This window comes from Epinephelus moara, chromosome 9 (genome assembly GCF_006386435.1).
Source record: "Epinephelus moara isolate mb chromosome 9, YSFRI_EMoa_1.0, whole genome shotgun sequence".
NCBI lineage: Eukaryota > Metazoa > Chordata > Actinopteri > Perciformes > Serranidae > Epinephelus > Epinephelus moara.
The window spans coordinates 2,037,792-2,063,316 of NC_065514.1; the positions used below are offsets into that span (position 1 = coordinate 2,037,792).

The 25,525-nt window shown below is 40.0% G+C and overlaps 4 protein-coding genes and 1 long non-coding RNA gene across 7 annotated transcripts in view; 3 read left to right on the plus strand and 2 right to left on the minus strand.

Moving 5' to 3' along the window:
* helq (helicase, POLQ like) overlaps positions 1-10,436 on the minus strand; it is a 13,697-nt gene extending 3,261 nt beyond the window's left edge. For both annotated transcript variants that reach the window (XM_050053818.1, XM_050053819.1), the window contains exons 1-12: positions 9,869-10,436; positions 7,667-8,282; positions 7,310-7,488; positions 6,437-6,637; positions 6,287-6,359; positions 4,462-4,559; positions 3,171-3,269; positions 2,908-3,053; positions 2,591-2,830; positions 977-1,118; positions 642-746; positions 363-570 (exon numbers count right to left, since the gene is read on the minus strand). In XM_050053818.1, coding sequence (XP_049909775.1) covers positions 363-570; positions 642-746; positions 977-1,118; positions 2,591-2,830; positions 2,908-3,053; positions 3,171-3,269; positions 4,462-4,559; positions 6,287-6,359; positions 6,437-6,637; positions 7,310-7,488; positions 7,667-8,282; positions 9,869-10,054 — 2,293 coding nt within the window. In that variant the 5' untranslated portion in view covers positions 10,055-10,436. The remainder of the gene's footprint in view (positions 1-362; positions 571-641; positions 747-976; positions 1,119-2,590; positions 2,831-2,907; positions 3,054-3,170; positions 3,270-4,461; positions 4,560-6,286; positions 6,360-6,436; positions 6,638-7,309; positions 7,489-7,666; positions 8,283-9,868) is intronic.
* A 1,404-nt stretch (positions 10,437-11,840) lies between these two features.
* Positions 11,841-13,825, plus strand: mrps18c (mitochondrial ribosomal protein S18C). Its single transcript, XM_050053914.1, has 6 exons — positions 11,841-11,995; positions 12,181-12,233; positions 12,566-12,649; positions 13,341-13,398; positions 13,473-13,532; positions 13,669-13,825. Exons 1-6 carry the CDS (start codon positions 11,857-11,859, stop codon positions 13,743-13,745), a joined length of 471 nt encoding a protein of 156 aa, XP_049909871.1. The 5' UTR covers positions 11,841-11,856; the 3' UTR covers positions 13,746-13,825.
* A 1,016-nt stretch (positions 13,826-14,841) lies between these two features.
* On the minus strand, positions 14,842-20,517 carry abraxas1 (abraxas 1, BRCA1 A complex subunit). 2 transcript variants are annotated; one of them, XM_050053883.1, is made up of 9 exons: positions 20,360-20,517; positions 18,078-18,168; positions 17,962-17,998; positions 17,767-17,833; positions 17,505-17,701; positions 17,072-17,191; positions 16,727-16,811; positions 16,477-16,585; positions 14,842-15,363 (listed from the first exon to the last, which is right to left on the minus strand). In XM_050053883.1, exons 1-9 carry the CDS (start codon positions 20,438-20,440, stop codon positions 15,044-15,046), a joined length of 1,107 nt encoding a protein of 368 aa, XP_049909840.1. In that variant the 5' UTR covers positions 20,441-20,517; the 3' UTR covers positions 14,842-15,043. The 2 variants fall into 2 exon arrangements, with proteins under 2 accessions (XP_049909840.1, XP_049909839.1); XM_050053882.1 differs by having other exon boundaries at positions 16,471-16,585.
* Positions 20,518-20,576: 59 nt separating this feature from the next.
* On the plus strand, positions 20,577-24,015 carry LOC126396081 (uncharacterized). The gene is made up of 3 exons (XR_007570513.1): positions 20,577-20,699; positions 23,589-23,784; positions 23,946-24,015. It is a non-coding gene; the product is annotated as an uncharacterized LOC126396081 (long non-coding RNA).
* Positions 24,016-24,680: 665 nt separating this feature from the next.
* ttc28 (tetratricopeptide repeat domain 28) overlaps positions 24,681-25,525 on the plus strand; it is a 14,664-nt gene continuing 13,819 nt past the window's right edge. Inside the window, exon 1 of the mRNA XM_050053744.1 lies at positions 24,681-24,740. Coding sequence (XP_049909701.1) covers positions 24,681-24,740 — 60 coding nt within the window. The remainder of the gene's footprint in view (positions 24,741-25,525) is intronic.

Below are 25,525 nucleotides of genomic sequence, written 5' to 3' on the forward strand. Positions count from 1 at the left end.
ATATATATATATATATATATATATATATATATATACACACAGTATATATAAGACAGGTCTGACCAATGCAGTCTGTTAAATAATCAAAAGCAGAGTTAATAAAGAATTAAACTTTAAACTTCTGTTTAATGTGCGACACGTTGGTCGACAGGCAGTTACCTTTTTTTTTTAAGATATTTTTTGGGGCATTTTCAGCCTTCAATGTATAGGACAGACAAGTGTGAAAGGGGGAGAGAGAGAGAGGGAGCGACATGCAGCAAAGGGCCACAGGCCGGGGTCGAGCCCGGGCCGCTGCGGCAACAGCCCTGCACATAGGGCGCCGGCTCCACCACCAAGCCACCGACGCCCCAACAGTGAGTTACCTTTATACGTAGCCCTGCCCAGCTTGGTGACGAGCAGACTTTGACCCTGAGAGTCTTCGGTCACACTGATGAGTTGTTTGTCCTTCAGGAGGTCGACACACTGCTGCACCACCTCCGTCAGACTCTTCTCCACACACAGCTGCCTCTGCTGGATGTACAGCAGCGTCCCACTCAGGAAGTCCCTCACCTGATCCAACGACCTGGTGATCTGGAGTGAAACACGTTCAGCTTCAAACCTGTCGGGGGAACGTTAGCTGTGTGTAAACTGAGGGGGTTTACCTTTAATCCAATGAGTGACAGGATGAGACTCAGGAGGCCTTTTCCATCGTCGTGCATCAGGTTACTGTAACAGTTTTCCATCGGAGCGCACACCAGGGTTTTAGCCTGAGAGCAAACACAACAAACGTGAAGACAGGAAGTACACTGCTAAAGAATGAAGGGAACACGTAAATCACACACCAGATCATAGTGAACGTTGAAAATCTTTACTGATGCTCACTGTATACTTTGTTAAGAACAAAATGATGTAACAACAGTCAGTGGAACCAAAATCATCAACCCAATATCCCAATATTCGACGACTCTATGAGCATCAGTGCAGCGGGCGCAGTTACCATGTTCCTGTCCTTGTCCTGCAGGATGAGGATACTCTCTCCCACGGTGTCGATCCCGGCTCGACCGGCCCGGCCCACCATCTGCTTGTACTGGCTCCTCTTCAGGAAGTCTGTGGCCATGTACGGCGAGCGCAGGATCACTCTGAGGCGAAGACATCAGGGTCAAAAGCCAAAATAGATTCAGTGTGTGCTCTCATGAGACAAACAACATGACACCCTGACTCGGAGAAGTTTTAACAGTTTTGAAGTTTTGTCACTAAATCAAGTTTATCCAACATAATTCTGTAATTACAATAAACACACACACTGCAGTTTATTTTGTCTCAGTCCCACACACACACCGTCCTGTTGACACAAATACTAGAACACTAAAGGCCTCTACACATGATCAGCTGAAAAACCGCTTTGCGCTGGCTGTCCCATTGTTTGTCTATGGAGAGGGCAGCAACGCCTGACAAAGCGGCACCGCTACCCTTGGCGTCGCGCACCGCTCGGATTTTCCGAGTTGAAATTATTCGAACTTTGACTGCGTCGCTGTGCCGCACCTGGCGGTGAGCAAAGCACATTGTTCTTATCATGTGAAGGCCGCTTAAGTGTGGATTAATCCGCTGCTAAACATAGTCCAAACAAAGCTGAAAAAAATGAAGCTGTTTGAAGAAACTACTGATGAAACTTTAGATTTACGTCTTCAGTGGGAACCAATGAGCTCAGAGACACAGACAGGAAGTCAGACAGTGTTGAGCAACGGACTGATGTGCGGTTGGTGCGATGTGTTGACAGTAAATAATATAAAATATCACCAGACGTCAGGTCATCCCCATGCTGCTAACTGCTAACAGCTAACTGTTGACCAGAAGCTTTAGGTTCACAACAAAAACGTCATCACTTCCTGCCACGAGCCGACTGTTTCAGAATAAAAGCACCGGTGGTTCCACGCTGATTTATTTGATTAGAACAATACTTTCTACTTTATTATAAAGAACTTTTTTTTACTTAATTGTAAAATAACTTTTTATTTTTAAATTGTATTTTATCTAACTTTTTTTTTACATCAGTACTTTAATAAGATTTATTACAAAAAACTTTATTAACTTTATTTTTAAAGTACTTTATACAACTTTTTACAGCATTTTGATTAAACTTTATGATAAAAAACATTTTACTTTATTATAACTTTATCAAACCATATTTTATTTACCTTTACTATAACAGTATGTTATTGAACTTTATTATGAGTACTTTATTCAGTAGTATAGAATTTTAGTAGTAGCAGTAATTTACAGTAATTTATTATCTATAGGTCACAACCCTACTGTAAATAAATGTATGATAAAGTATGAATTATTTTAACAAAGCAACAAAAACTAACTTCATTAAAGTTCAGTTTGAGAATCACTGATATAACTAATAAACTTCTTTATGATGCAATAATTAAACAGTCTTATTAACCCATAATAATGTTAATAATCATATTATAATACCTGTTAATTTATTACAGGAACCTTCATATAAAACATCAGCTGATATTATGTGAATATAAAACATGACTAACCAGCAGAGTTCTGTGTGTGAACAGCTGCCTCCGTAACCATCAGTGTATCAGTGACGACTCACCTGCGGGCAGGTAGGTTGACCCCTGCAGCCAGGGTGGAGGTGCAGGCAAGGAGACACAGGACGCCGTTGGAGTAGGCCTCCTCCACCAGTTTCCTCTCCTCGGAGGTCAGTCCGCTGTGATGATAGGCCAAACCGTACGGCACCGTCCTCCTGAGCACCGGACACAGCGAGCCGTTCCCGCTGTCCCTCAGCTCTCTGAGCAGGACGGCTTTCTCCGCCTCCCTGTGCAGCAGGAACGCCCTGAGAGACGATAACCACATGGAGAGGGTCAGGAGAGTCGACCTCAGAGCGGCGGCAGACCAACTGTGTTCACTCACTCTTTCAGATATTTGCAGATCATGGCGGCGACGTTCTCACAGTTCTTCTTGGTGGGGCAGAAAACCAGACATGAATGTGTTGGGATGACTTCAGTCACCAGAGCGATGATGTGATCCGGGTCCATCTTCTGCATCGAGCTCGAGTACTGAGGGAAGGTCACACGTGTCATCAACAACATGAGTACAAGTATTTGTAAGGAGCACCCAGAGGGACTTCATCAGTGCGATCTATCTATCCACAACAAGCTGTTATATTTATTTACCTTATAATTGAGAGCACGTGAGAATCTAAAACACTCCTCCTCCTTTGGATCCACCTCGTAGATCGTGTCCTGCAGTTTAACGTACTCCTTCAGCTGGACCTGAACACAACACAGAACACGCCATTACATCATGTAGTGATGAAGTAGTCCAAACTATGAGGGAGCCATCGACACGCTGTGACCCACAATGACAGAGGTGAGGGTTGTCAGCGTGGATGGAGTGTGTGACTCGTGTCTCTGTGTGGTCGTTTTGCACCTCTTTTAGGATTTGCCTCTTTTAATCGTCGTTTTGTGCCTCTTTTGGCGGCTTTGTGTCTTCTTGATGTTGTTCTGCTTCTTCTTGTGGTCATTTTGTCTCTTTGTAGCTGTGTTGCACTTCTTTGAGGTTTGCTTTATTTATTTGCCATTTTGTGTCTCTCTGCAGTTGTTTCGTGTCTCTTTGAAGTGATGCAGTCTCTTGCTGTTGTCTTGCAGTCAGTTTGTGCCTATTTTTAGTCGCTTTGCATCTATTCGAGGTGATTTTCTGTCTCTTTACTGTCATTTCATATCTGTTTGTAGCAGTTTTGCATCTATTTATTGTTGTTGTGTGACTCTTTTGAATTGTTTTGCACCTCTATGTGGTCGTTTTATATCTTTTTGAGGTTTTGCTTGTTTTAATTGTCATTTTGTGTCTCTTTGCTGATGTTTTGTGCCTCTTATGGTGGCTTTGCATCTTGTTGATTTTGATTTGCTTCTTCTTGTCGTTGTTTTGTGTGTCCTTGAGGTTGTTTTGCTTCTTTGTATGGTCATTTGTCCCTTTGCAGTTGTTTTGTGTCTCTTGTTGTCAGCTTGTGCCTATTTTTGGTCCCTCTGCATCTTTTTGAGGTTATATTTTGTCTCTTTGCTGTCATTTCATATCTTTTCGTAGCTGTTTTGCATCTATTTGTGGTTGTTTAGCGCCTCTCTGTGGTCGTTTTGTATCTATTTTTTCAAAGTTTTCCTTTGTTTTTGTGTCCACTTTGTGTCTTTTCAGTAGTTTGTCACTGTAGTAAAGTGTGTCACTCCCATGTCTCATCAATCCGGGGAAAACAGGATACTGACATTTGTTTTTGACATTTATTGGGTTCATTACTTTGTTTTTGTTCACTGATTCGTTTCATTTTATCGTCTGATGTTTGGTTTGCTGTGAATCTGAATAAATGTATCCACTGTTGAAAATAAAGAGACTAAAAACAACTTGAAAAATCCCCATGATGCATTTTAATGCCTTTGTGTTGGTGTGAGTGTTGTCAGGACAATACAAATCACTTACAGGCCTGAAGTCATTGGTGTAATTTTCAGCCCTCAGAAACGTCTGCAGGTCTCTGATGTTTCCCAGCGTGGCGCTCATTCCAATAATCTGAGTCGTTTCTGGAAAAGAACGATGACGATCATTTGTTTAAAAGGTTTTTGTTTTTGTTTTTTTTAAATTATCCTTTTATTATGTTTAAAGTCAACATATACAGGGTGTTATACTTTGTACACGTTTTTAATAATTGAAACAGTACAAATTGGACAAACAGAAAAATAAAGTAAGAGAATTAAAAATAGAGGTAAAATAAATAAATAAATAAAAGGGGGGCGTGTAGCATAGAAAAAACATGGGGGTTACATTACAAATGATGTTCCATTATAACCTGAAGTCTGATCTATGTGGGCNGACGATCATTTGTTTAAAAGGTTTTTTTTTTGTTTTTTTTTTAATTATCTTTTTATTATGTTTAAAGTCAACATATACAGGGTGTTATACTTTGTACACGTTTTTATAAAGTAAGAGAATTAAAAATAGAGGTAAAGTAAAATAAATAAATAAAAGGGGGGCGTGTAGCATAGAAAAACATGGGGGTTACATTACAAATGACGTTCCATTATAACCTGAAGTCTGATCTATGTGGGCTAATGAAATCAATCCATCCTTTCCAGCATTTTTCGAATTGGTCCATCTTGAGACTTAGAGCGAATGTTAGTTTTTCCATGATGTAAATTTCATGCATCACATTGAACCAGTGTGATGCTCTTTGATTTGGCCATTTTTTTGTGATCGCTTTTTTACTGGCGACCACCATTATGTTGAACATATATAATTTTGAGAAACCTAAAAGTTGGTGTGGCTTTTTACCCAAATACATAACTTGAAAACAAACACAAAAATCAATGTCACATCTTAATACATTTTTCATACTGTCTCTAATTTCAATCCAATATTGATGAATCACAGTGCATTCCCAAAACACATGGAAGTGATTTGCTCTGTCTGTCCCACAGCCTCTCCAGCATGTTGTCTGTCTCCCCCCAGGGTGCTTGAGTGCAGGTGTTAAAAAATATCTGACCCTGTTTTTCCAATTAAACTGTCTCCATGACAAAGAGTGAGTTGATTTCCATTGCATGTCATTTAAATTTTCCCACTCCTCTAGTGATAGTACATCTTTCTTTTATGTAAGATGTATTGGTCCCACCTAATTCCTGAAGGCCTTTATATAACTTGGAAACAGTCCCTGCACCTAGGTCTGCTCTGTATGCAGCAATAAAGATTCTTAACACCCCTGCTCCAGATGAAGATTTTCCCAGATCATCTTTGTTAATTATTCTTTCTGTATGGTGCCTTAACTGCAAATATCTAAAGAGGTCCTGGTTGATTATTCCATATTGATCCTTCAAGCTTTGAAAACTTTTAAGAGAGGTTTTTTCAAAGAGGTCCAAATAAATATTGATCCCTCGCTGCTGCCACAACTTAAAGGTTGCATCCAGTCTGTTTGGAGTGAAGCCTGGGTCATAAGCCACCCACCTAATCAATGAATAAGGCTCCTTCTGCCCGTATAACTTCACCATTTTAAACCAGGTTTTAAGTGATACCTCTAGCCATGGGTTAGGCTTTACCTCAAGATGGTGTTTTAATTCACTGTCCCCAATGATGGCCTGTAATGGGATCTTGCCCGAGCAATGGCATTCAATGGTTTTCCATATAGCTGAATAGCTTGGGTCACAAATATGGATCAAGGGTTTAATCTGGGCAGCTTGATAATAAGTTTTTAGGCAGGGGCATTTAAAAGGTTTTAATGATTTAACAACTTAGATCAAAGTGAGAGGACGTCACTTACTGTTCATGTAAAGAACTTTGGCCAGCGTCATTTCAATAACAGCTCCTCTGCTGCCATCACCCAACATGTGAAGCTGCAAGACACACATTGACATTAAACGTCCCATCTCCATCTTTACTGTCACATCTTTTAGTCAAACTGAGGGTGTACCTCATCAACCACCACCAGTCCGAGGTCGTCGATCCGGTCCGTCTCTATCAGAGAGTTGACGAGGCTGTGGGCTTTCTCTATCGTAGCGATGTACAGTGATTTCTTGTTTCGTCTCTTCACCGGAGGAAACCTGCCCTTACTGCCAGCGTACTCCTCCACCATGAAGTCCAGCTCCAGGCCAAAACTCGCCAACCCTCGCACCTGCAAAGGAACCCAACAAAAGTTTCTAGTGGTTCAAAATGAACTGCTTTAAAGGTTAGAAAAGGTGTCCCACAAGGCTCTATTCTGGGTCCTCTGCTGTTCACTATGAACATAAATAATATTATGTCTGCCAGTGATCTCTTTAAGTCCCTTCTTAAAACATTCTTTTATTGGAGAGCCTTTCCTGATTTGACTTGAGTTTTCAGTTCATTTAAAGTGTCTTTTATTTCCTCAGTTTTTAAACACCAAAGTATTTTTATCAGTTCTTTTAAAAGTTGTTTTCATGTCTTGTCTGTTTTTATTATTGACACGTGAAGCACTTTGTAACTTTGAAAAGCTCTTTGACTCTCAATACTGGACTAGTTTTAAAAAAGTGCTGTCTCCGTTAGTCACCAAGACACAATAACATGAGAAAATAGGGTCCAGGATGAAAAATGAAGAAGTTCCCCTTTAAGTTTACAACATGCAAAAAGAAGATTTGTGTCATTTAAAGACTCAAAAATGTGAAAAAGAAAAGTTCTGTAGTGATGTGTCTTGTCCATTCAGCATGGACTCATATATTTAATTAAGAAGAAATTTATCTGCTCTGTGAGATGTCGAGTGAAGGTATTTACTCTTGTACCCAGGTCTCTCTTTACCCTGATGAGTTGAGGTTACAGTGTGTCTCCGTACCTTCTCCTGCACCAGCGATATGTACGGTAAGACGAACAGACAGTCCTTCTTCCTGCACAGCAGCTCTCTGAGGATGAGGATCTCTGCTACAAGAGTTTTCCCTCCGCTGGTGGGCAGAGAGTAGATCAGGTTCTTCCTCCGCTGAACACAATCCAGGTTCAGACACGTCACCTGCCAGTCTGAAACAGGAAGTACAAACTCTGATATTCTCTGTGAACAGTTTGGTGTTTAGTTTGAATAAGTAAACACTGACCAACGGGACCAGATTGGCCGACCCAGTCATGTCTGCTTTAACAGTGAAACATTTTTCTGTCCATCTACTGATCGATTGAAAGGAAACAAACAAACATACGTTACCATATAAACTCTTGATTCCTCTGAGTTTGTACATCAGGTCTTTGACTTTGGTGGGGAGTCCAAAGAAAGGTCCGAGGTCAGTGGTCTCAGCAGAAACAGTCTCCATGGCCTGCATGGCGACGCTGATCTCCTCAGACACCACGGCTTCCTTCAGCACCACGGAGCGTGAGACAGCAGAGGGCGCTGCTGCGTTACAGAGCATCGTCCTCTTCAGCTGGTCCGTCATGCTCCTCCTCGTCTTGGTTTGACTCCTGGTTTTATCCTCCATCTTTGTGTCTCTGAGAGGTGTGGAGGTCTGATCTCCGTCCTGCAGTCTGCTCCTCTTGGCTTTCTCATGGACTTGTTCTTGAAACTGACGCTGGCTGGGCGGTAAGTCCTCGAAGGGTTCGTCTCCCAGGCTGTCCAAGATGGAGTCCGTCAGGAGTTCTGCGCAGGACTGTCTCTGGACGCTGTCTCTCGACGGCCGCAGAGTGGTGAAGTCCGACCGACCCTCAGCTGAGCGCTGGACGTCACGTTGCCTCTCCTTCTGCTCTGCGTCGTCCAGCTTCGCCAGCAGAGAGCTGTCCTCCAGGATGCTGTCATAGTCCCCAAACAAGTCCTCACTGTCACTGCAGTACTGACAACACGACACAACACGACAGCATTAATCTGAAAGCTGGAGACTTGAATAATCAGTCAGAGACCCCTCAGTCGATTGAGACTGCGTCAAGTCTGACAGTCGTTTTCTTATTTTACCAGTCAGAGTGCAGAATGACTCATCTTTGTCACATGAGACTTGACTTCCTGTTGTCCTTAGGTGGCGCTATGAGTTATGTTGTGTTCACAGCGGGCGCGAATAAAGCAATTTGCGCAAGTGAATTACATGTAAAGTCAATGTAAAGAGACCATTAGACACAAATGCGACGGACATGACGTGAATGACGCAACATACACAAATTAAACAGCGCGAATGAAGTGAGGAGCACGATTTCGTGTCAGTTGAAAATTTTAACCTCCGCGACAATTTTGCGCCGTGATATCCAATCAGCACCGAGACCCTCTGGGAGCATATGACATTGAAGACGTACTAGTGGAAGTTCATTCTTCGATTCAGCAATCTCATAAGCATGTGACGTAAGTTATTCAAGTGTATGAAGCGAGGCAACACAAAATATTCTAGCGTTCAAACTTGCGAGTAATGCAATGTTCAAATGCGCATCACAAAAATTGAGAGCTCTGGAACAAGAACTCGTTGTTAATAAGGAGCTCTTTATTATTTTATCAAATCAAGGAAATAGATAAAATACTGAGTGCGGAAGTAAAGAAAAACATAATGAAGCAAGGGTGTAATGAGGCGGGTCCTACGGCGGCAAAATTGCTCTCAAACACTACTTAAAAACTACAACAGCAAAACATGGAAATTCGACTGCCCAAATTTGAAATTGATCCGTCAAAATCTCTGGAAGGAGTTTGTTAACGTACAACACCTCGAAATGGCTAAAAATGCCCTAAAAATTATGTTAATTCAAAATGGCTGACTTCCTGTTGGGTTTAGGGTGCGGCTCCAAGAGACGTTTTGTTTTTAAGCGTTGGGATGTTAAATGTGCTTCCCAATATTCAGACCTCTAGGTAAAAAATACTGCAGGGGCTGCTTTGTTGAAATGTTCTAGGGGGCGATATCGAGTCATTTTGTCACATCAAAGCACAAAAACCCCAAAATATCAAACTTTCCCAGTTCTGATGCACTCTGCAAAGTTTCATGACTTTTCTAACCCCTCAGAAAGAGACACTTCAATAAGGTCCTCGCACCATCATAAATAAATAAATAAATCAAGACGGCCTTGTAAAGCTTTTGTGACCTCTAGTGGAGGTTGGGACCTGCAGGTTGAGAACCAGTGGTTTAATCCACCATTTATTTCCTTTATTAAGTGTTTGGTCTATAAACTGTCAGAGGCTCAAGTTGACATATTAAAATGTCTTTTTTCTCTTATAAAATGTCTTGAAAACTTGAAAATATTCAGTTTATTATCACAGAAGACAAAGAAATCTGAAAAATAACCACATCTATGAGGCAAATCTGCTTCAACAAATGACATTTTACAGATTATCCAGGTGGCTGCAGACTATTTTTGACCATAAACACTAACAGTTTAAACTGTAGTTCTGTGTGTGTGTGTGTGTGTGTGTGTGTGTGTGTGTGTGTGTGTGTACAGAATAACAAACCTCAGCAGCCTGTGTGTCAGCCATGATGCTGCTGAGCCTCCAGGGTTGGGGACATTGCTGTAGGCAGGTACCTCCTCCTCCTCCTCTCTTCCTGGCAGGTGACAGGTGAGTCCTCAGGCTGACTCTCGACCTCTTCCTCGGACAAACTCTTTTTATTTTGAGTTCCTGCCACCCAGCAGCGTTCATACCTGCCCAGGTGTGTCAGCCTGGTGCTGCATGTTTAACAGTCTCAACCTCAGTGAAACTGGAACACAAAGCAAGCTCACAGACAGGAGACTCTGCTGCAGTTCAGACTCAACTTTGTTCAGGTGTAAAAGCCAGAGTTAACCAACGGTTCCTGCTCAAGTAACGTTAGCATCAGCTCACCTAGCTTACTGCTGCAGTTTGACTCCCTAATTTGTTCCTTCAGCGAGCTCATTAATCTCCACAAACATTACAGATTAACCTCAAACGCCTTTAAAAGTCTGCCGCCATGATAATTCACAAGTATCTCTGTTAACTGTCATTTGCAGCTTCATTCAGCTTTGAGGCTCCAACAGCTCGACGAGCATCACATTTGAAATTTGACAACAGCAACGTCACACCAAGAGAGAAATCCCGCTTTCATTTCCGTTTCCGTTTAGCGGTTAATTAGCTAGCGGAGCTAACCGACACTTCCCTACTTTTACTTGTTAAACTGTTGTAAGATGCAGTTAGGTTCCTTAAATAAAGCCGATAACTACAACATAACACACTTTTTCAATCGGCGCCATTTTCTGCCGATTCATACTTCATCTTTGTTAAACCGGGGTACAATACACCTTAGCTAGCTAACAGAGCTAATCCATATTTTCTTACTTTAACTAATTTAGCTATATTGATAAGTTATTAAAGTGAAACCGATAAGGACTGCATGAGACACTTGTTGAATCGGCACCATTTTTTGCAAATGTCAAACTTTATCTGCGCTGTACCGCGTTGGAAAGTGTTAAACACGTCTTCGCTTTAGTGGTTAACAAGCTAGCAGAGCTAACCAAGATAGCTTCCTCAATTTTTTACTAGTTTAGCTATTATAAGCTATTATGAGTTACCCAAAACAAAGCCGATTACTACCACATAATACACTTCTTTAGTCGACGCCATGCTCTGTCAATTTATACTTATTTTATTTTAAACCGCAGTAGAAAAAGGGTTTGAATATATACTGTGGGTTTAAAATAGTGGAAATCCATATGGACTTTGGTGGATGGTCACATTCGACGAGCGGAGCTAAGCCAGATTTTCTTACTTTTATTAGTTTACTCATTGTAAGCTTCTGTTGAGTTAACTAAAATGAAGCCGATAATCGGCGTATTTTTTGTCTGCCAATAAATCCTTATTTTCATTAGCTCGGGGTGTAAAAGTCTTTGACATGATACAGTGGGTCAAAAACACTAAAAATCCATATGGATTTTGGTGAATGGTCACATGACGGCTAGCTGAGCTAACAGAGATTTCTTACTTTTACGAGTTTAATAATTGTAAACTACAAAAAAATTATCCAAATTAAATAATTATCAAATAATACATTTGTTGAATCGGCATATTTTTTTCTTCCATTTCATACTTTATCTCCATTAAGCCGTGGCGTAAACGTTATTAACATGTTTCGTTGGGTTAAAATCACCTAAAGTCCAAACGGACTCTTGTGAGCGGTCACATACGTTACTTGATGAGACCACTGCGACACTGAAAACATAATAACTGTCGGTTTTTTAATTTATTTATTGTTAATTTAAGATGTAAGATGTGGTAACGCGACGCCTTCACGTATTCCGGTGTCTATACCGTTAGTATCTTGTCTTGTTATATCTTTGAAGAGGGTAACATTTATTTTTTTCCGGAAAGAAAACATTAAATTGCATTTACATGAAAAGTAAAATAAAACAAAAATATAAAATCACATAGTGTTAGATTTATAAATTAAGCTATGTTTTAAATGTGATTTCCAATTAATAAGCGATAACTTTATGAGCGGTAGGAACTACTACAAAACTCGAAGCACCGGAAGTCACGGAGGACAACTTCCTGTCCGGTGTCAGGTCAAAATGCTCGCTGTGAGAGGGTTACAGAGGCTAAAACCTGTTTTATCACAACATGGAAACACAGGTAGGACTGCAGAAATGTTGTTATGTGTAAATGTGTCATGGAGTTTATTAAATGTAACATTAATTGTCTCTTTTTGTTTTAATTATAAGTTAAATTCAGTGTGAGACGCGGATAATGTTGCTAATGCTAACGTTAGCCATGAGATGCTGATGAGCTGTTTTGAAAATGTAAATGTGCTCCTGCAGGTCTGAGAAGAGTCTCTGCAGCTTCAAATGTGGTCCAACACAAAGAGGACATGGTGGGTCATATAGTCTGTGTCTGGTGGAAGAAGTACTCTGATATTTTACTGTAACACCATAGTGTAGAAATACTCTGTAACACTAAAGTCCTACATGAAAAATGTTATTTAAGTAAAAGTGCGAGATTATAAGCATCAAAATAAAGAATAAAAATACAGAAAAGATAAATCAGTATAAAGTAACATGAAATGGAAAAACTCAAGTAAACTATAAGTATCTCAAACTTGTACTTCAGCACGTGAGTAACTGCCTGTAAGTGATTACATTGATTACTACAGTAATATTATTATTAATGTAGTTAAGTTACTGTGATTTTATCTCCATGTTTAAGCTTGTTAAAATGGAAAACCCGTACAAAGAGCCAGAGAAAGGTTGCCTCCTCTGCAACGTCACAGTGGACTACAAAAATATTCAGGTGAGTGAAACACCTGCAGCTCTTACACTGAGTGTCACTGTGAGATCATGAGTCTGAGTGTGTTCAGTGATTTCAGGTAAATGTTGTGTTTAACTTTTTGGAGACTTCATGTGTTCACAAAAGAAAACAAAAACGCTGATGTAAACACCTGTTCACACACCGAGGTTACTCAGGAATGTCAGGTTGTTACGCAGCTGATTCAGTTCAGCTGAGATTAAAATGTTTTCTCAGATCATGTTTCAGAGTTACAAGAGCCGAGGCGTCAGGGTGGATGGCTCATGGGTTGGTTTGTACGGAGCCCAGAGAGTCCCAGAAGAAGTTATGTTTTATTTTGTGTGCACAAGATAACTGGTTCCCTCAAGATAATTAACTTGTGCGAACAAAATACAAACAAAACACATTTAGGGACTGTGTAGCTTTGGAAAATCTCTCCTTTTGAGGCTTTAGGGGCTCCATAGATTTGAAAAATATGGAGCTCCTAAATGCCCCAAAAATATACTTTTTATTTTGGGAGAATTAAATAAATAACTTGTGGGCTCAAGAAAAAAAATCCTACAAGATAATTAACTTCTGCACACAAGATAAAAAATAGCGTTGGTTGGTTAGCGTGGCTCTGTGGCGTTGGAGAATATAGAGCCCTCAAAGTGCCGAACACCACTAAGTGTATTTCCTGTTCCTGTGTGTTTTCCAGCTGCTGTCTCAGTTCATCTCGCCTCACACCGGCAGGATTTACGGCCGACACATCACAGGTGAGCAGCTGAACATGAGACCGGAGCAGAGTCAGTCCGCTCTCAGGTTGATTCACGTTGTGTCTGTGTTTCAGGCCTGTGTGGACGGAAACAAAAGGAAGTATCTAAAGCCATAAAGAAAGCTCACTCAATGGGTACGTCTACATTAAAGTGATGTTTAAACCCCCAAAATGTCTCTAAGGATTCTGGGAAAACTTTCAGAACAGCAGCGTGTTGTTCAATGTTACAGGAAACAGTCACACAGCGTTCTGTCTCTGTGTCTCCCTCCAGGTTTCATGTCGGTGACCCACAAACATCCACAGTTCATGAGGGATCCAAACATCTGTGGTGTCAAACGTCAGGATTAGTGGATCGATTAGTGGATTGATTAGTGATCAGTGTTTGTTCAGTCTGTGATTATTTGTTATTAAATCTGTCTGTACTGAGATCTGTGTGTCTGCTGTCCGTCTGTGAAGAGGAGCTACGTTTAAGAAACTTTAAATTTGTTGGTCCGCAGCATTTCGTTTTGTGACCAGGGGGCCGTATTCATACCTCATAGCTAACGTTAGCTAATTGCTAAGGAACATTAGCATAAGTAATGAGATGCAGCCATCACATTAGTTCTAACCCTAAACACCTCGTTTTAACCTAATACTTCATGGCTAACGTTAGCTAATCACTAAATCAGCATTTGTTCAAGTATCAAGATGTAGCCTTCTCTTTACCCTGACCATAACCGCCTCTCTTTTAACGCGAACTTGAAATAAGCATAAGTGACCAGATGTAGCTTTTAACTGCCTCTCTTGTAACGTTATACTTAAAAACTAATGTTAGCTAATTGCTAATTTAGGATTAGCATAAGTAACAAGATGTATCCTTCCCATTACCCGAGTCCTAGCCTTAACCACCTCTCTTTTAACGTAATACTTAATCACTAGTTAGCTTATCACAAAATTAGCATTAGTAATGAAATGTAACATTCTAATTACCTTTATCCAAACTTTACTGCCTCTCCTATAAAGTTATATTTCATAACTAATGTTAGCTATTCGCTAAATTAGGATTAGTGTAATTAACGAGATGTAGCCTTCCTATTACCCGAGTCCTAACCTTAACCACCTCTCTTTTAATACTGTACTTCATAGCTAGCTAATTGTAACATAGCAATTTCACTTCCAGGCCAAGGAGAGAAGGAAGCTGATCGTAGACCAACATGTAGGCATGGGCGAGTCACGTAGCTGCTCCAGGTGCAGTTACAGGTACAGTTACCTACTTGATCACGTGACGGACCCAGAAGTTGTAATTCCGAGTTTGGCCACTGAAAACTGGCTTCAAATGTTGCATTGTCATTGTGAGCATGTTAGCATGCTGATGTTAGCATTTAGCTCAAAGCACGGCTGTGTCAGTGTGACTGTAGACTCTCAGCTTGTTTCCACACAACATTAAATTAATGACTCCGACAGGTTTTAACAAAAATCTTTATCATCTTTAAAAAATACTGAAAACGTATCAAAGCGTCTGTACATGTTTGTGAAGCTAACCGTTTATCATCAGAGCTGCTGTTGCTCCTTTAGTGACGTTAAGATCAGTCAACAACCAGAGCGAACTGATGTGACGACAGTCTGGTCCCATTAACACGTAACTTACTATGAACTGTCATCTCCCATCAAGATTTGCTCTTCCTGCGTTTGCTCTCCCTCCCCGCCGGCGCCATTTCCCTCAGCCTCTTCCGACAGTTTGTCCTGCCGGGCTGCGGCGGGGAGAGCGTTTCCTGAGAGTTTGTTGTGTCCGAGTGTTTCAGTGTCGTCGTGGAGACGTCTTCTTCTTCTTCTTCGTCCTGCTCAGAGCTGCAGCAGTTGTTGGGAACAGGAAACGCCTCGAGGGTTACAGTCTGAGTGTGGAACAGAGGTGAGCCGGCGAACAGAGCTCTGACAGCGTCGTGGAGCCGCAGGTTGTTCTTTTGTTCAGGTCGATAGTCGTCTGCAGCTGAAACAACAACAACAGATGAAGACTGAAACTGAGTTTCTGTGGTTCTGACGACACAAGTGAACCTGAACTCTGACACTTTACATACTTTGACTTCCTGTTTTTACAGCTCTTACAACCTCTGATATTTACACTTACCGTGAATCTGAATGTAAAAATTCAGTTATAATATTCTAGCTGATAAATTTTAAATGTTAGCTCATTTTTCTGACATTTAAAACAGAAATTAATGGAAAACAACATGTTATAACTGCGACCAATGTGGAATATGTAAAATATATTAAATCTAAATGTTAAATCTACATCTGAATGGTAAATCTAAATGTTTAAGTCTAAATGTAAAATATGTGTTAAGTGTTAATCTAAGTTTGTGTGTCTACATTTACACAGTCTACATCTCAATGTTAAATCTAAATAGTAAAAATTAAAAACACATCTAAATGTGAAATCTAAATGTTAAATATAAGTGTTAAATGTTAAATATTAAATTTAAATGTTATAACAAAAGCTACATGTGAATCTTAAATCTATGTTAAATATGAAATAAAATGTTAAATCTTAAATCCACTTCTAAATGTCAGATCTAAATGCTAAATGTTAAATAGAAGTGTTAAGTATTAAATCTCCATCTAAATGTTAAATCGAAATATTAAATACAAAATCTACATCTAAATGTTAACTCTATATCAAATACTAAATCTATACAGTAAATATTAAATCTCCATCTAAATGTTAAATATTAATCCAATATTGAATATTTAATGTAAATGTTAAATCTAAAAGTTAAATATTTAATCTAAATAATAAATATTCAATCTAAATCTTAATTAAATCTAAACATATCAGCTATATTCGTTATAACTGCAATATCATTTTTACATTTATATACCTCTACACTTAGGACACCCTGTTTTCATTTGCCATCACTGTTTAATTTATGACTTTATTTTATATATTTCATTTGTTTATATTTTATCTTTATTTTAACTTGCACTGTTTTATGTTTAGATTCTAATGTTTTTACTGAATATCATCTTCCTGACTAATCGTCTCCGTCACAGTTGATCTACTTGAATATCTCAACTCAGTGAAATCCGACCAGCGTACCTTTACCTGCTGCGCTCTGCTTCTTCTTCTCACCCAGTTTCCTCCTGAGAGCCGTAACATCAGCCTGCAGCGTTTCCACCAGACGTTCGCTCTCCTCCACCTCCCTGCACGCTTTCTGTCCAACACACAAACACAAACACTGAGTGTGTGACGCAGCAGGAAGTCAAAACACACTCTCTCACACACACACACACACACACACACACACACACACACACACACACACACACACACACACACACAGTCTGCTCCTCACCTGCAGCTCCGTCTGCAGAGAGTCGTTCATCGTGTTCACGTCGTTCACTTCCCTCAGCAGCCCGTTGGACGAGAAGAATTTAGAGCTGGATACAGAGGAACAAACAAACAAACAATAATACTGCAGTGTCAACAGGTGCACAGGTACATGAAGGCAGATGACAACATCAACAAACAAAGTCACAAAGCACGGCCGGCTTCTTTTCTCTTTTATTGCTGAAGTTATTTTCTGAGCTCAGTTTCTTTGTTTAGAAGATGTGACGTCTGATGAATTTACATTTATGACTATAAAACAAGCAGTTGACCTCACATGAACTTAACCTGTTGTCCTGTGTGTGGGTGGTACCTGTGTTTCTTCATGGTGACGTTATAACCCACTGCAGAGCACGGAGCAGACACCTTCCAGTACGCCAGCTGCTCCAGTAGACCCAGGTTGTTGACCGACACGGGAACGTTCATGAAGTGCCTTCAGGAGACACAAAGTTTTATTTCATCGACATCACAGCAGAGAAATCAAACAAACACTCACCTACTGATTTAAATAGCTCAGAGAAATTAAAGATGCATACCAAACAAAGGTTCAAGTCTCAGGAGGATATGCATCATATTCTCTCTCTAATAATCTATTTTATATGTCTGTGAAGACACAACACATTTCTCCTTCAAACCGATGAATTTATTCAAGTTTCTCTCCCAGAAACTCACAGATATTCAGTTTAAAATGACAGAGAACAAAATCTGAAGAGCCATGACATGTTTTGGTTGAAGTCTGGTTTTACCTGCTGCGTGAGATGAAGGCGGCGTACTCCATCCTGTGGGTGGAGCCTGCAGCAGTCACCCTGCTGGGCGTCAGCAGCACAAAGATCATGTGAGGGTTGGACAGAGACGTCTTCAGCTTCTCGTGGACGATCTTTTCCCTGAAGGTCATCTGTTGGTCTGAGTTCCTGCGCTGTCTGTACCAGCCGATCACACTCTCCTGCGACAGTTAAACACAGTTACGACATGTTTAATCTCCTCAGTTAAATCCTTTAAATGTTTTACCTGCTTGTTGTCGGCCAGGAGTTTCTTCACAGCGTCCACGTTCACCTCTCCCACACTGTTGTAGAAGCTACAGACACAGAGATCAGGACGAGATGCAACAACACAGACATGCTGAGACTGATAAGCAGCCGTGTTTGATGAAATCAGGTCTGAGATCAGATATTACAGACATTAAATCTCCTCTGCTGTACTCACTGGTTGAGTTTGTGGCAGGCGATGTGCTTCTGGATGTCTGTAAAAAGAATTAAAGATGTGTCATAATGTGACAGTGAGGACGAGACGCTTCATCATGAGGCCGATGTTTAACTCACTGTAGATTTCCTCAATGTGAATGTGATCGGCCTGAGAGTCGCTGATGGTGATCTGCTCCTCAAATTTACTCTCTCCGAGGATCAGACCCTCCTGCAGAGTAACGACACACAGAGGAAAATCAGCGCCGGGTCTTTTTAACTTAATTAATAGAAGCATATGTTGACCTGTAAAGTAAGTTTATTAGTATAGCACCTTAAATAAGACGGCAATTCAAGGTGCTTTAAGATACGACTAGAGTTTCCTAATTAGAGTCATCAATTCAGTATCTGACCAAATGTCTCCCCTTCTGTTCCTGAGATATTACATTAAAACATGATGATGTCACAGTCAAGCTGACCTTTGACCTTTTGACCTTCATTATTTTATCCTGTTAGACATTTGTGTCAAGTTTGGTCAGAATTAGTGAATGAATTCTTCAGTTATGGTCAAAAACACGTTTCATGAGGTTAAACTGACCTTTGACCACCAAATTCTTGTCAATCTATTCTTCAGTCAAAGTGGACGTTTGTGCCAAATTTGAAGAAATTTCTTCAAGGTATTCTTTTGGTATTCCTTTGACCTATGATCACCAAAATCAGTTCATGATTGAATCCAGGTGGATGTTTGTGCCAAATTTCAAAAAAATTCCCTCACGCTGTTCTTGAGATATCGTGTTCACAAGAATGAGATGGATGCAGGGTCACACTGAACTTGACCTTTGAGTCTTGACCACCAATATCAAATCAGGTCATTCTTAAATCTAATTGAATGTTTGTGCCAAATTTAAAGAAATTACTCTGAAGCAATCTTGAGATATAGCATATATAAGAATGAGACAGACAAGGTCACAGTAACCTGGACCTTTGACCACCAAAATCGAATCAGTTCATCGTTGAGTCCAGGTGAACGTTTGTGCCAAATCTGAAGAAATTCCCACGAGACGTTCTTGAAATATTGTGTTCACAAGAATGGGACATATGTATGTATGGACAAAAAGGCATAAAAAGCGCTGTTTGGGGGCAACACAATGTCTGTAGCTCGCTAAAAACACAACTAACATAAAAGTTAGGTTATTGAAGGACTTCCCGAAAATGTTTCTGCAATTGACCAATAGGGGGCAACAGAAGGGCGTAGCCCTGCAGATATTTGGACATCACGAAACCTGTTGGTTCTCTTTAAAGAAGGTGACATAGAAAGTTTAAAAGCTCCACGCTGGCTTAAACCAGGAGTCACTACGTACGGCTATATTAAAAAAATAAAATAAAATAATAATAATTAGGCTACTTGCAGCCAAACAATTTCATAAAATAGACTAAACAGGGAAATAAAATTACAGTGCAGTGACAGATATGAATAAACAGATATATGATTAGCTACATGTTCAGTTTAATAAAAGGAAAACAGAAGGACAGGGATAAAGTTAGAGCAAACTTCCAGTTTTTTGGAAAGATGTTCCTCACAAAAACATCGCGATACTATGCTGTATAGATTTATTCTCCCACCCCGAGCTGTTCCAGATATGATGAACCAGAAGTTTGTAAACCAACACTACTATTTCAAAATCATTTTCTTACACAGGGAGGCAGAGTAAGGACGTGACAACTGGTCTGATGTGGTCTCTACTGGTCTCAGTCAGGACTCTTATCAGCTGTTTAATGCACTTTATACAGACTAATTTGTGATGAAATGATTCATGAGTTGCAGCCCAAATATAAAGTCTAAATAATGATAGATGATATAGCTAAAATCCTGACTGCAGCCCTGATAAATATATTTAAAATTCAGTTTGTATGGTTGAACATTTGTGGTGTAAAATGCTTCCCAGCAGCTCCACCATAACACAGCAGTGGGCGGTAACTGGGCTCCAGTTGTGTATGTTGAAATTAGACTCAAATAAAATCACTTGTTGGCTTAAAACTGTCCCGAATTTACCAGCAGACCCGCATGACTTTAAAAATATATTTCACTATATCTCACAAGTTACATATTATGGTCCACAACCGGCGCCATATTCAATTTGAGGTTTTTTAAATGGACGCTGGTGTGTCAGGACTGTTAACTCTTAGCTTGGTTTTTAAAAAGTTGGCGGGAGTTTTAGCTTCTCCAAAGCATCAAACACTTCTTCAGAGCTGAAACACCGCAACAATTAAACTAATTAACAAAAACTAATCAACTTAAAAGTTTGTTTACAGCGCTGGGACACTTGAGTTGTTTGCTAGCTCCCGTCCTCCACCATTTAAACCACCCGCCCACCAGGGTCCATTTAAAAAATGTACATTTTAATAAAGAGTGTTTTTCTCACCACGTCGGAATCGCTGTTGACATGCTGGAACATGAGAGAGGCTAAAACAATCCCAGACATACGCACAGTCGGCTCCGCCATGCTGCTTGTTGACGACCCTGACGGGTGAACTCAGCAGCGTCACTCAGGCGCGAAACAGCCGCAGGAAACTTCTGCGTTTCTCGGCCGCAGTCCGCCATTTTGAGGCCGAGCTAACGGAGGGGGCGGGGCTTAAACTCAGCACTGAGTTGGCTTCACACTGGAGACATTTGGACACAGTGAGACAGTTGGACACAGTGAGACAGTTTCTCTGTTGCATCAGGACATTTAACACCGCGGGGACTGTCTCACACACTGTCAGGTATTTATTTACACATATTACACGTTTGTTGTTGTTGTTTGTGTCACTGTTGTGTACTTTGTAGTTTACATTACACTGAGACTTCGACTAACGGTTCGGCCCGTTCCTTTCCTGTGCTCAGTTATCAGCACATTTACTCAAATAAACAGTGAAGAAGTTTCTAGATCCTGTTCTCCAGTAACACTACAAACACAACTGTGTTAAAGTCCTCCATTCTACATTAAAGTAAAACTGCACCAGTATCATCAGCTTAATGTACTTAAAGTTTTAAAAGTACTCTCTTTGAAAAATGTTCCCTTTCAGAATTCATTTTAAATAATTTATTATTGGATTATTATTGAAATAAAGATGCAGAATATTTTGTAAGATAATCACGTGTTTTTATCGAAACATCTACAAATTAAAAGTTTAATATTTCCCTTAAAAAAAAGAAGTCAAGTATAGTAAGAGTATAAAGTAACAACAAAATGGAAGCATGATGTTCGTAGAATTGTTTTCAGTACTTGACCAAACATATTTATTTATATTCCACCAACTGAGCACAGTTGACAAGAAGCCTACTTTTACAATGAGTGTTAATGAAAACCATCTGAGTATAAAGTTGGATATGAGCTTAATTACAGCCTAATTAGTTACACAGAATGTTCAAAAACACATATTTAAATTGCTTAAATACTTTTTTTTATTCAGTAAGGTAACTGCAACTAATGATTGTTGTCATTGTTTTACAGAAAAATGTTAAATCAATCACTTTAAATGTCTCTTGTCTGAACAAAAGATCCCCAAAACATCTGTTTGCTGAGATATAATTTTAGACAGAGATATAAATATCTGGATATATATTATTAATCCCAAATGAGGAACTTCTTATGCTACAGCAGCAGGTTATTTGAGCATTGCACGAGAGCAGTAAGAACACAGTAAACTAAAACATAATATTCCCCGTAGCCTCCTGCTGCTGCTGCCATCATTAGTCATTAGTCATACTTCTACTGTTATTATACACATATGACTATTGTCACACATGTATACTGCCAGATATTAATACATACTTTCAACATATTGTACCACAGTAGCCAGAACTGTAATATTATTACTTTCAATAATGTTGTTGTAAGCTACTGTTATTACCTGCATCTCTCTCTCTCTCTCTCTCTCTCTGTCTCTGTCTCTCTCTCTCATTGTGTCATGCGGATTACTGTTAATTTATTATGCTGATCTGTTCTGTACGACATCTATTGCACGTCTGTCCGTCCTGGAAGAGGGATCCCTCCTCAGTTGCTCTTCCTGAGGTTTCTACCGTTTTTTTTTCCCCGTTAAAGGGTTTTTTTTGGGGAGTTTTTCCTGATCAGCTGTGAGGGTCATAAGGACAGAGGGATGTCGTATGCTGTAAAGCCCTGTGAGGCAAATTGTGATTTGTGATATTGGGCTCTATAAATAAAATTGATTGATTGATTGATTGATAATGACACTAAGATATTACATAAAAATGTACCAAAATACAAATACTAAAATCTGAGACGTATCCATAGAATGTCACACTACAGTAGAAAACAAAATGCGCAAATTTGTTGATTTTCGCATTTTGTTTTATTTCTTACTCAACATATCTGAAATTTTTACTTTTTAAATTAAATTTTAATATGTATACATTGTATTATACATTGTAGCATAATGCACATTCCCCCCCGCATACTTCTTATTTCTATTTCCTATCATTTCTTTATGTCTATCGTAAAACTTCAATTAATAGCCCCGGCTATTATTTGCTTAAATCACTGTAATCAACAGACCTGTATTTGGGACAAAACTGTTGCTCAGCAAAGATCAGGAAATACAATCAACTTGTTTATTTAAACTAGTATTAATATTACTTTTATAAAAAATTAGGCCTCGGATAATAAATCAGTTATGAATCATTCATTTGATCTAACTCCGACAGACAGAGCATCAGAGAGAGTTATGACACCCGGCGTACCGACCTTTTGGCTCTTTTGGTCTGAGGACTCCTACAGACTACAGGAATATAACCGACAGGGTAATCAAGCTATGGACACATAATCTGAGGCAGCCAACAACCCGTTTTAAACATCCGAAGAACTTCTATTAAAACATAAACTGCTTGGCAACCAGACCAGGCCTCTAAATGAGACAGGCATTACGCTAATTACGCTTGCGGGTTGCCCGTGCATTCCTCTGTCCACTTCTTATGAATGCAATTTCTTACGAACACCGAGAGGGATTTTTTTCCTTTAATTTGGCACAAATGTCCACTTGGACTCAATGATAAATTGATTAGAATTTGGTGATCTTAGGTCAAAGGTTAAAATCACTGTGACCTTGTCTGTCTTAATTTTTGTAATTGTGACATCTCAAGAACACACAGGGGATTTCTTTTTCAAATTTGGCACAAACTTTAACTTGGACTCAACGACGAACTGATGAGATCTTGGTGATAAAAGGTCACCGTGACTTTGCATCTGTCTAATTCTTCAGGGAATTTCCTCAAATTTGGCACAAACATCCACTTGGACTCAAGAATGAACTTATAAATACAATTTGGTGGTCAAAGGTCAAAGGTCAAGGTCACTATAACTTCACAAAACCTTCAATTCTAGTTGATTGAAAAATAACTTACACGATGAAACAATTGTTAAAATAGTGACTTTTGCCTGATTTTCTGAACTCTGCAGGTGTTTGTTCATAAAGCAAAGTATTAGTTTCATTACAGATGAAAAGGAGAGGATCACCAGAGTTCATCCTGAAGAGAACAAGAATGATGAAGCACATTTCATCACAGTCATCCAGCAGATGTTGAGACATTTCAGTCTGGACCAAAGTGGAGGACGGACACACTCTTGTGTTAAATCTGGCGCTGTGTGTTTGCAGATGATGGCGTGACCTCGGAGCTGCAGAGTCGTAGCCGCCTCAGCTGTCAGCGATGGACGACCTGTGGTGTGTGGCTGTGGGGGTGTTCCAGGTGTGGATGTTTGTGGTGGTGTTCCTCATCATGCTGCCCGCCATGTTCGGCCTCTCTCTGGGGGTCACCGGGGTCTACATCCAGATCCTGGTCCAGATCCTGGAGGTAACAGAATCAGAGTTCAGTTGCAGACAGTGTGTCCTCAGGAGAGCGTGTAGTCGCCCTCTTCACTCCTTACTTCACATGTTTGGACAGTTAGGAAATGTGCTGCAGCAGCAGCAGTGGGCATGGTGTCAGAGGTCATCTGAAAATAACTGTCTTTGTAGTGGGCCACGGTGCGGATCCAGAGGGGACGCCAGGAGCAGCCCAGTGTGCCCGTGCCTCTGCCCAACGGTGAGTCACCTTATCAACCAAGAGCACAAAACATAACGAGCTTTAATTAACAGCCATTAACAGTTTGTACACTAATTAATGACAACACACACACACGTGTGAAACAACTTCAGATAATCAGTTAAAAAAACATTATTAACAAACAATATATGTGACTCTAGAGCAACACCCACTAGAAAAATAAATAAATAAAATCAAAGTTGGAAAAATAAATCAATAAATAAAATTTAGCAAAAGAAATAAATTAAATTAAAAGACATGCACTAAGTACAAATTGCAAGACAACAAATTAAAAAATAAATAAAATATAAAATAATTTTAGTTTAAAAAAAATTATATTGATACCCATTTTCATACCTCCCATGTGTCATTCTCGTGAACATGATGTCTAAATAATGCCTTTAGGGAATTTCTTCAAATTTGGCACAAACGTCCACTTGGACTTAACAATGAACTGATTAGATTTTGGTGGTCAAAAATCAAGGTCGCTGTGACTGTACATCCTTCTCTTCTCGTGAATCTGATCTTTCAAGAACACCTTGAGGAACTTTTTTCAACTGTGGCACAAACGTCCACTTGGAATCAGATCTGGCCTGGTATGTGGTGAGGCTTTTAAATTCAGGTTAAAGTATAAATCAGACTCAGGATCTGTGAAACACAAGTCAGTCATGAGTGAAGTGTTGAAGCAGCAGCTCGACTTCCTCGTTGGTGCTCTCAGGATGTTGCGTGTGAGGGATTTGTTTCAGCAGCAGACAAAGGTCATGTGACAGTCCGTGTGTGTGTGTGTGTGTGTGTGTGTGTGTGTGTGTTTGAGAGAGAGAGAGAGAGAGTGTGGCCTCTCCGTTGGTCAGCTCGGCGTCTGGTGTTGGGGTGCAGCATGAAAAACACACGCCTGGTCTCAGGATGATGATGCAACAGCAGATTACATAACTGTAATCAAACAGCAGAGTTGAGCCAACATGGAGTTCACTGTGAAACACTGACGCTCTGTGTGTGTGTGTGTGTGTCCACTCCATGTTTAACCCTTTAACAAGCTGCAGTCCGACTCTCATTACACACTCATGCAGTCCACACATACTAAACATAAAGTCCTCTTACATAAACACATAAGCACCATAATCTGTCCACGCAGACGAGTTCACGACATTTAGAAACAATCGAGGACGCACGTGTAGCACGAGGGTAGAAAACTCACAATGTCATGAACTCTTCAAATAACTGAAGTCCTTAAAGGGACAGTTCAGATTTTTTGAAGTGGGGTTATATGAGATACTTATCCGTAGTCAGTGTGTTAACTACAGTCGATTGCGGTCGGCTCATCCCCAGTTTGGAGAAGCAGACAGGAGTACCGACAGGGAAGCTAAGCAATGTACTGCTGTGGATGGGGGCAGCAGCAAAACCTATTTTCGACACCTAAAAAACATAAACTCAATATTTGTCTATGTGTACGTCATAATAGTTTCACTACCTTAATGTCAGACAGTGACTTCTGACGGGAAACTGAAGCCATTAT

Coding starts and splice junctions, on each gene's coding strand:
- mrps18c (XM_050053914.1), top strand. CDS start 11,857: ATGAGCGGTAGGAACTACTACAAAACTCGAAGCACCGGAAGTCACGGA. Junction 12,650..13,340: donor TGGACTACAAAAATATTCAG/GTGAGTGAAACA, acceptor TGTGTTTTCCAG/CTGCTGTCTCAGTTCATCTC. Junction 13,533..13,668: donor AAAGAAAGCTCACTCAATGG/GTACGTCTACAT, acceptor GTCTCCCTCCAG/GTTTCATGTCGGTGACCCAC.
- abraxas1 (XM_050053882.1), bottom strand. CDS start 20,440: ATGGCGGAGCCGACTGTGCGTATGTCTGGGATTGTTTTAGCCTCTCTC. Junction 18,169..20,359: donor TCAACAGCGATTCCGACGTG/GTGAGAAAAACA, acceptor GTTACTCTGCAG/GAGGGTCTGATCCTCGGAGA. Junction 17,192..17,504: donor GCCTTCATCTCACGCAGCAG/GTAAAACCAGAC, acceptor TGTCTCCTGAAG/GCACTTCATGAACGTTCCCG.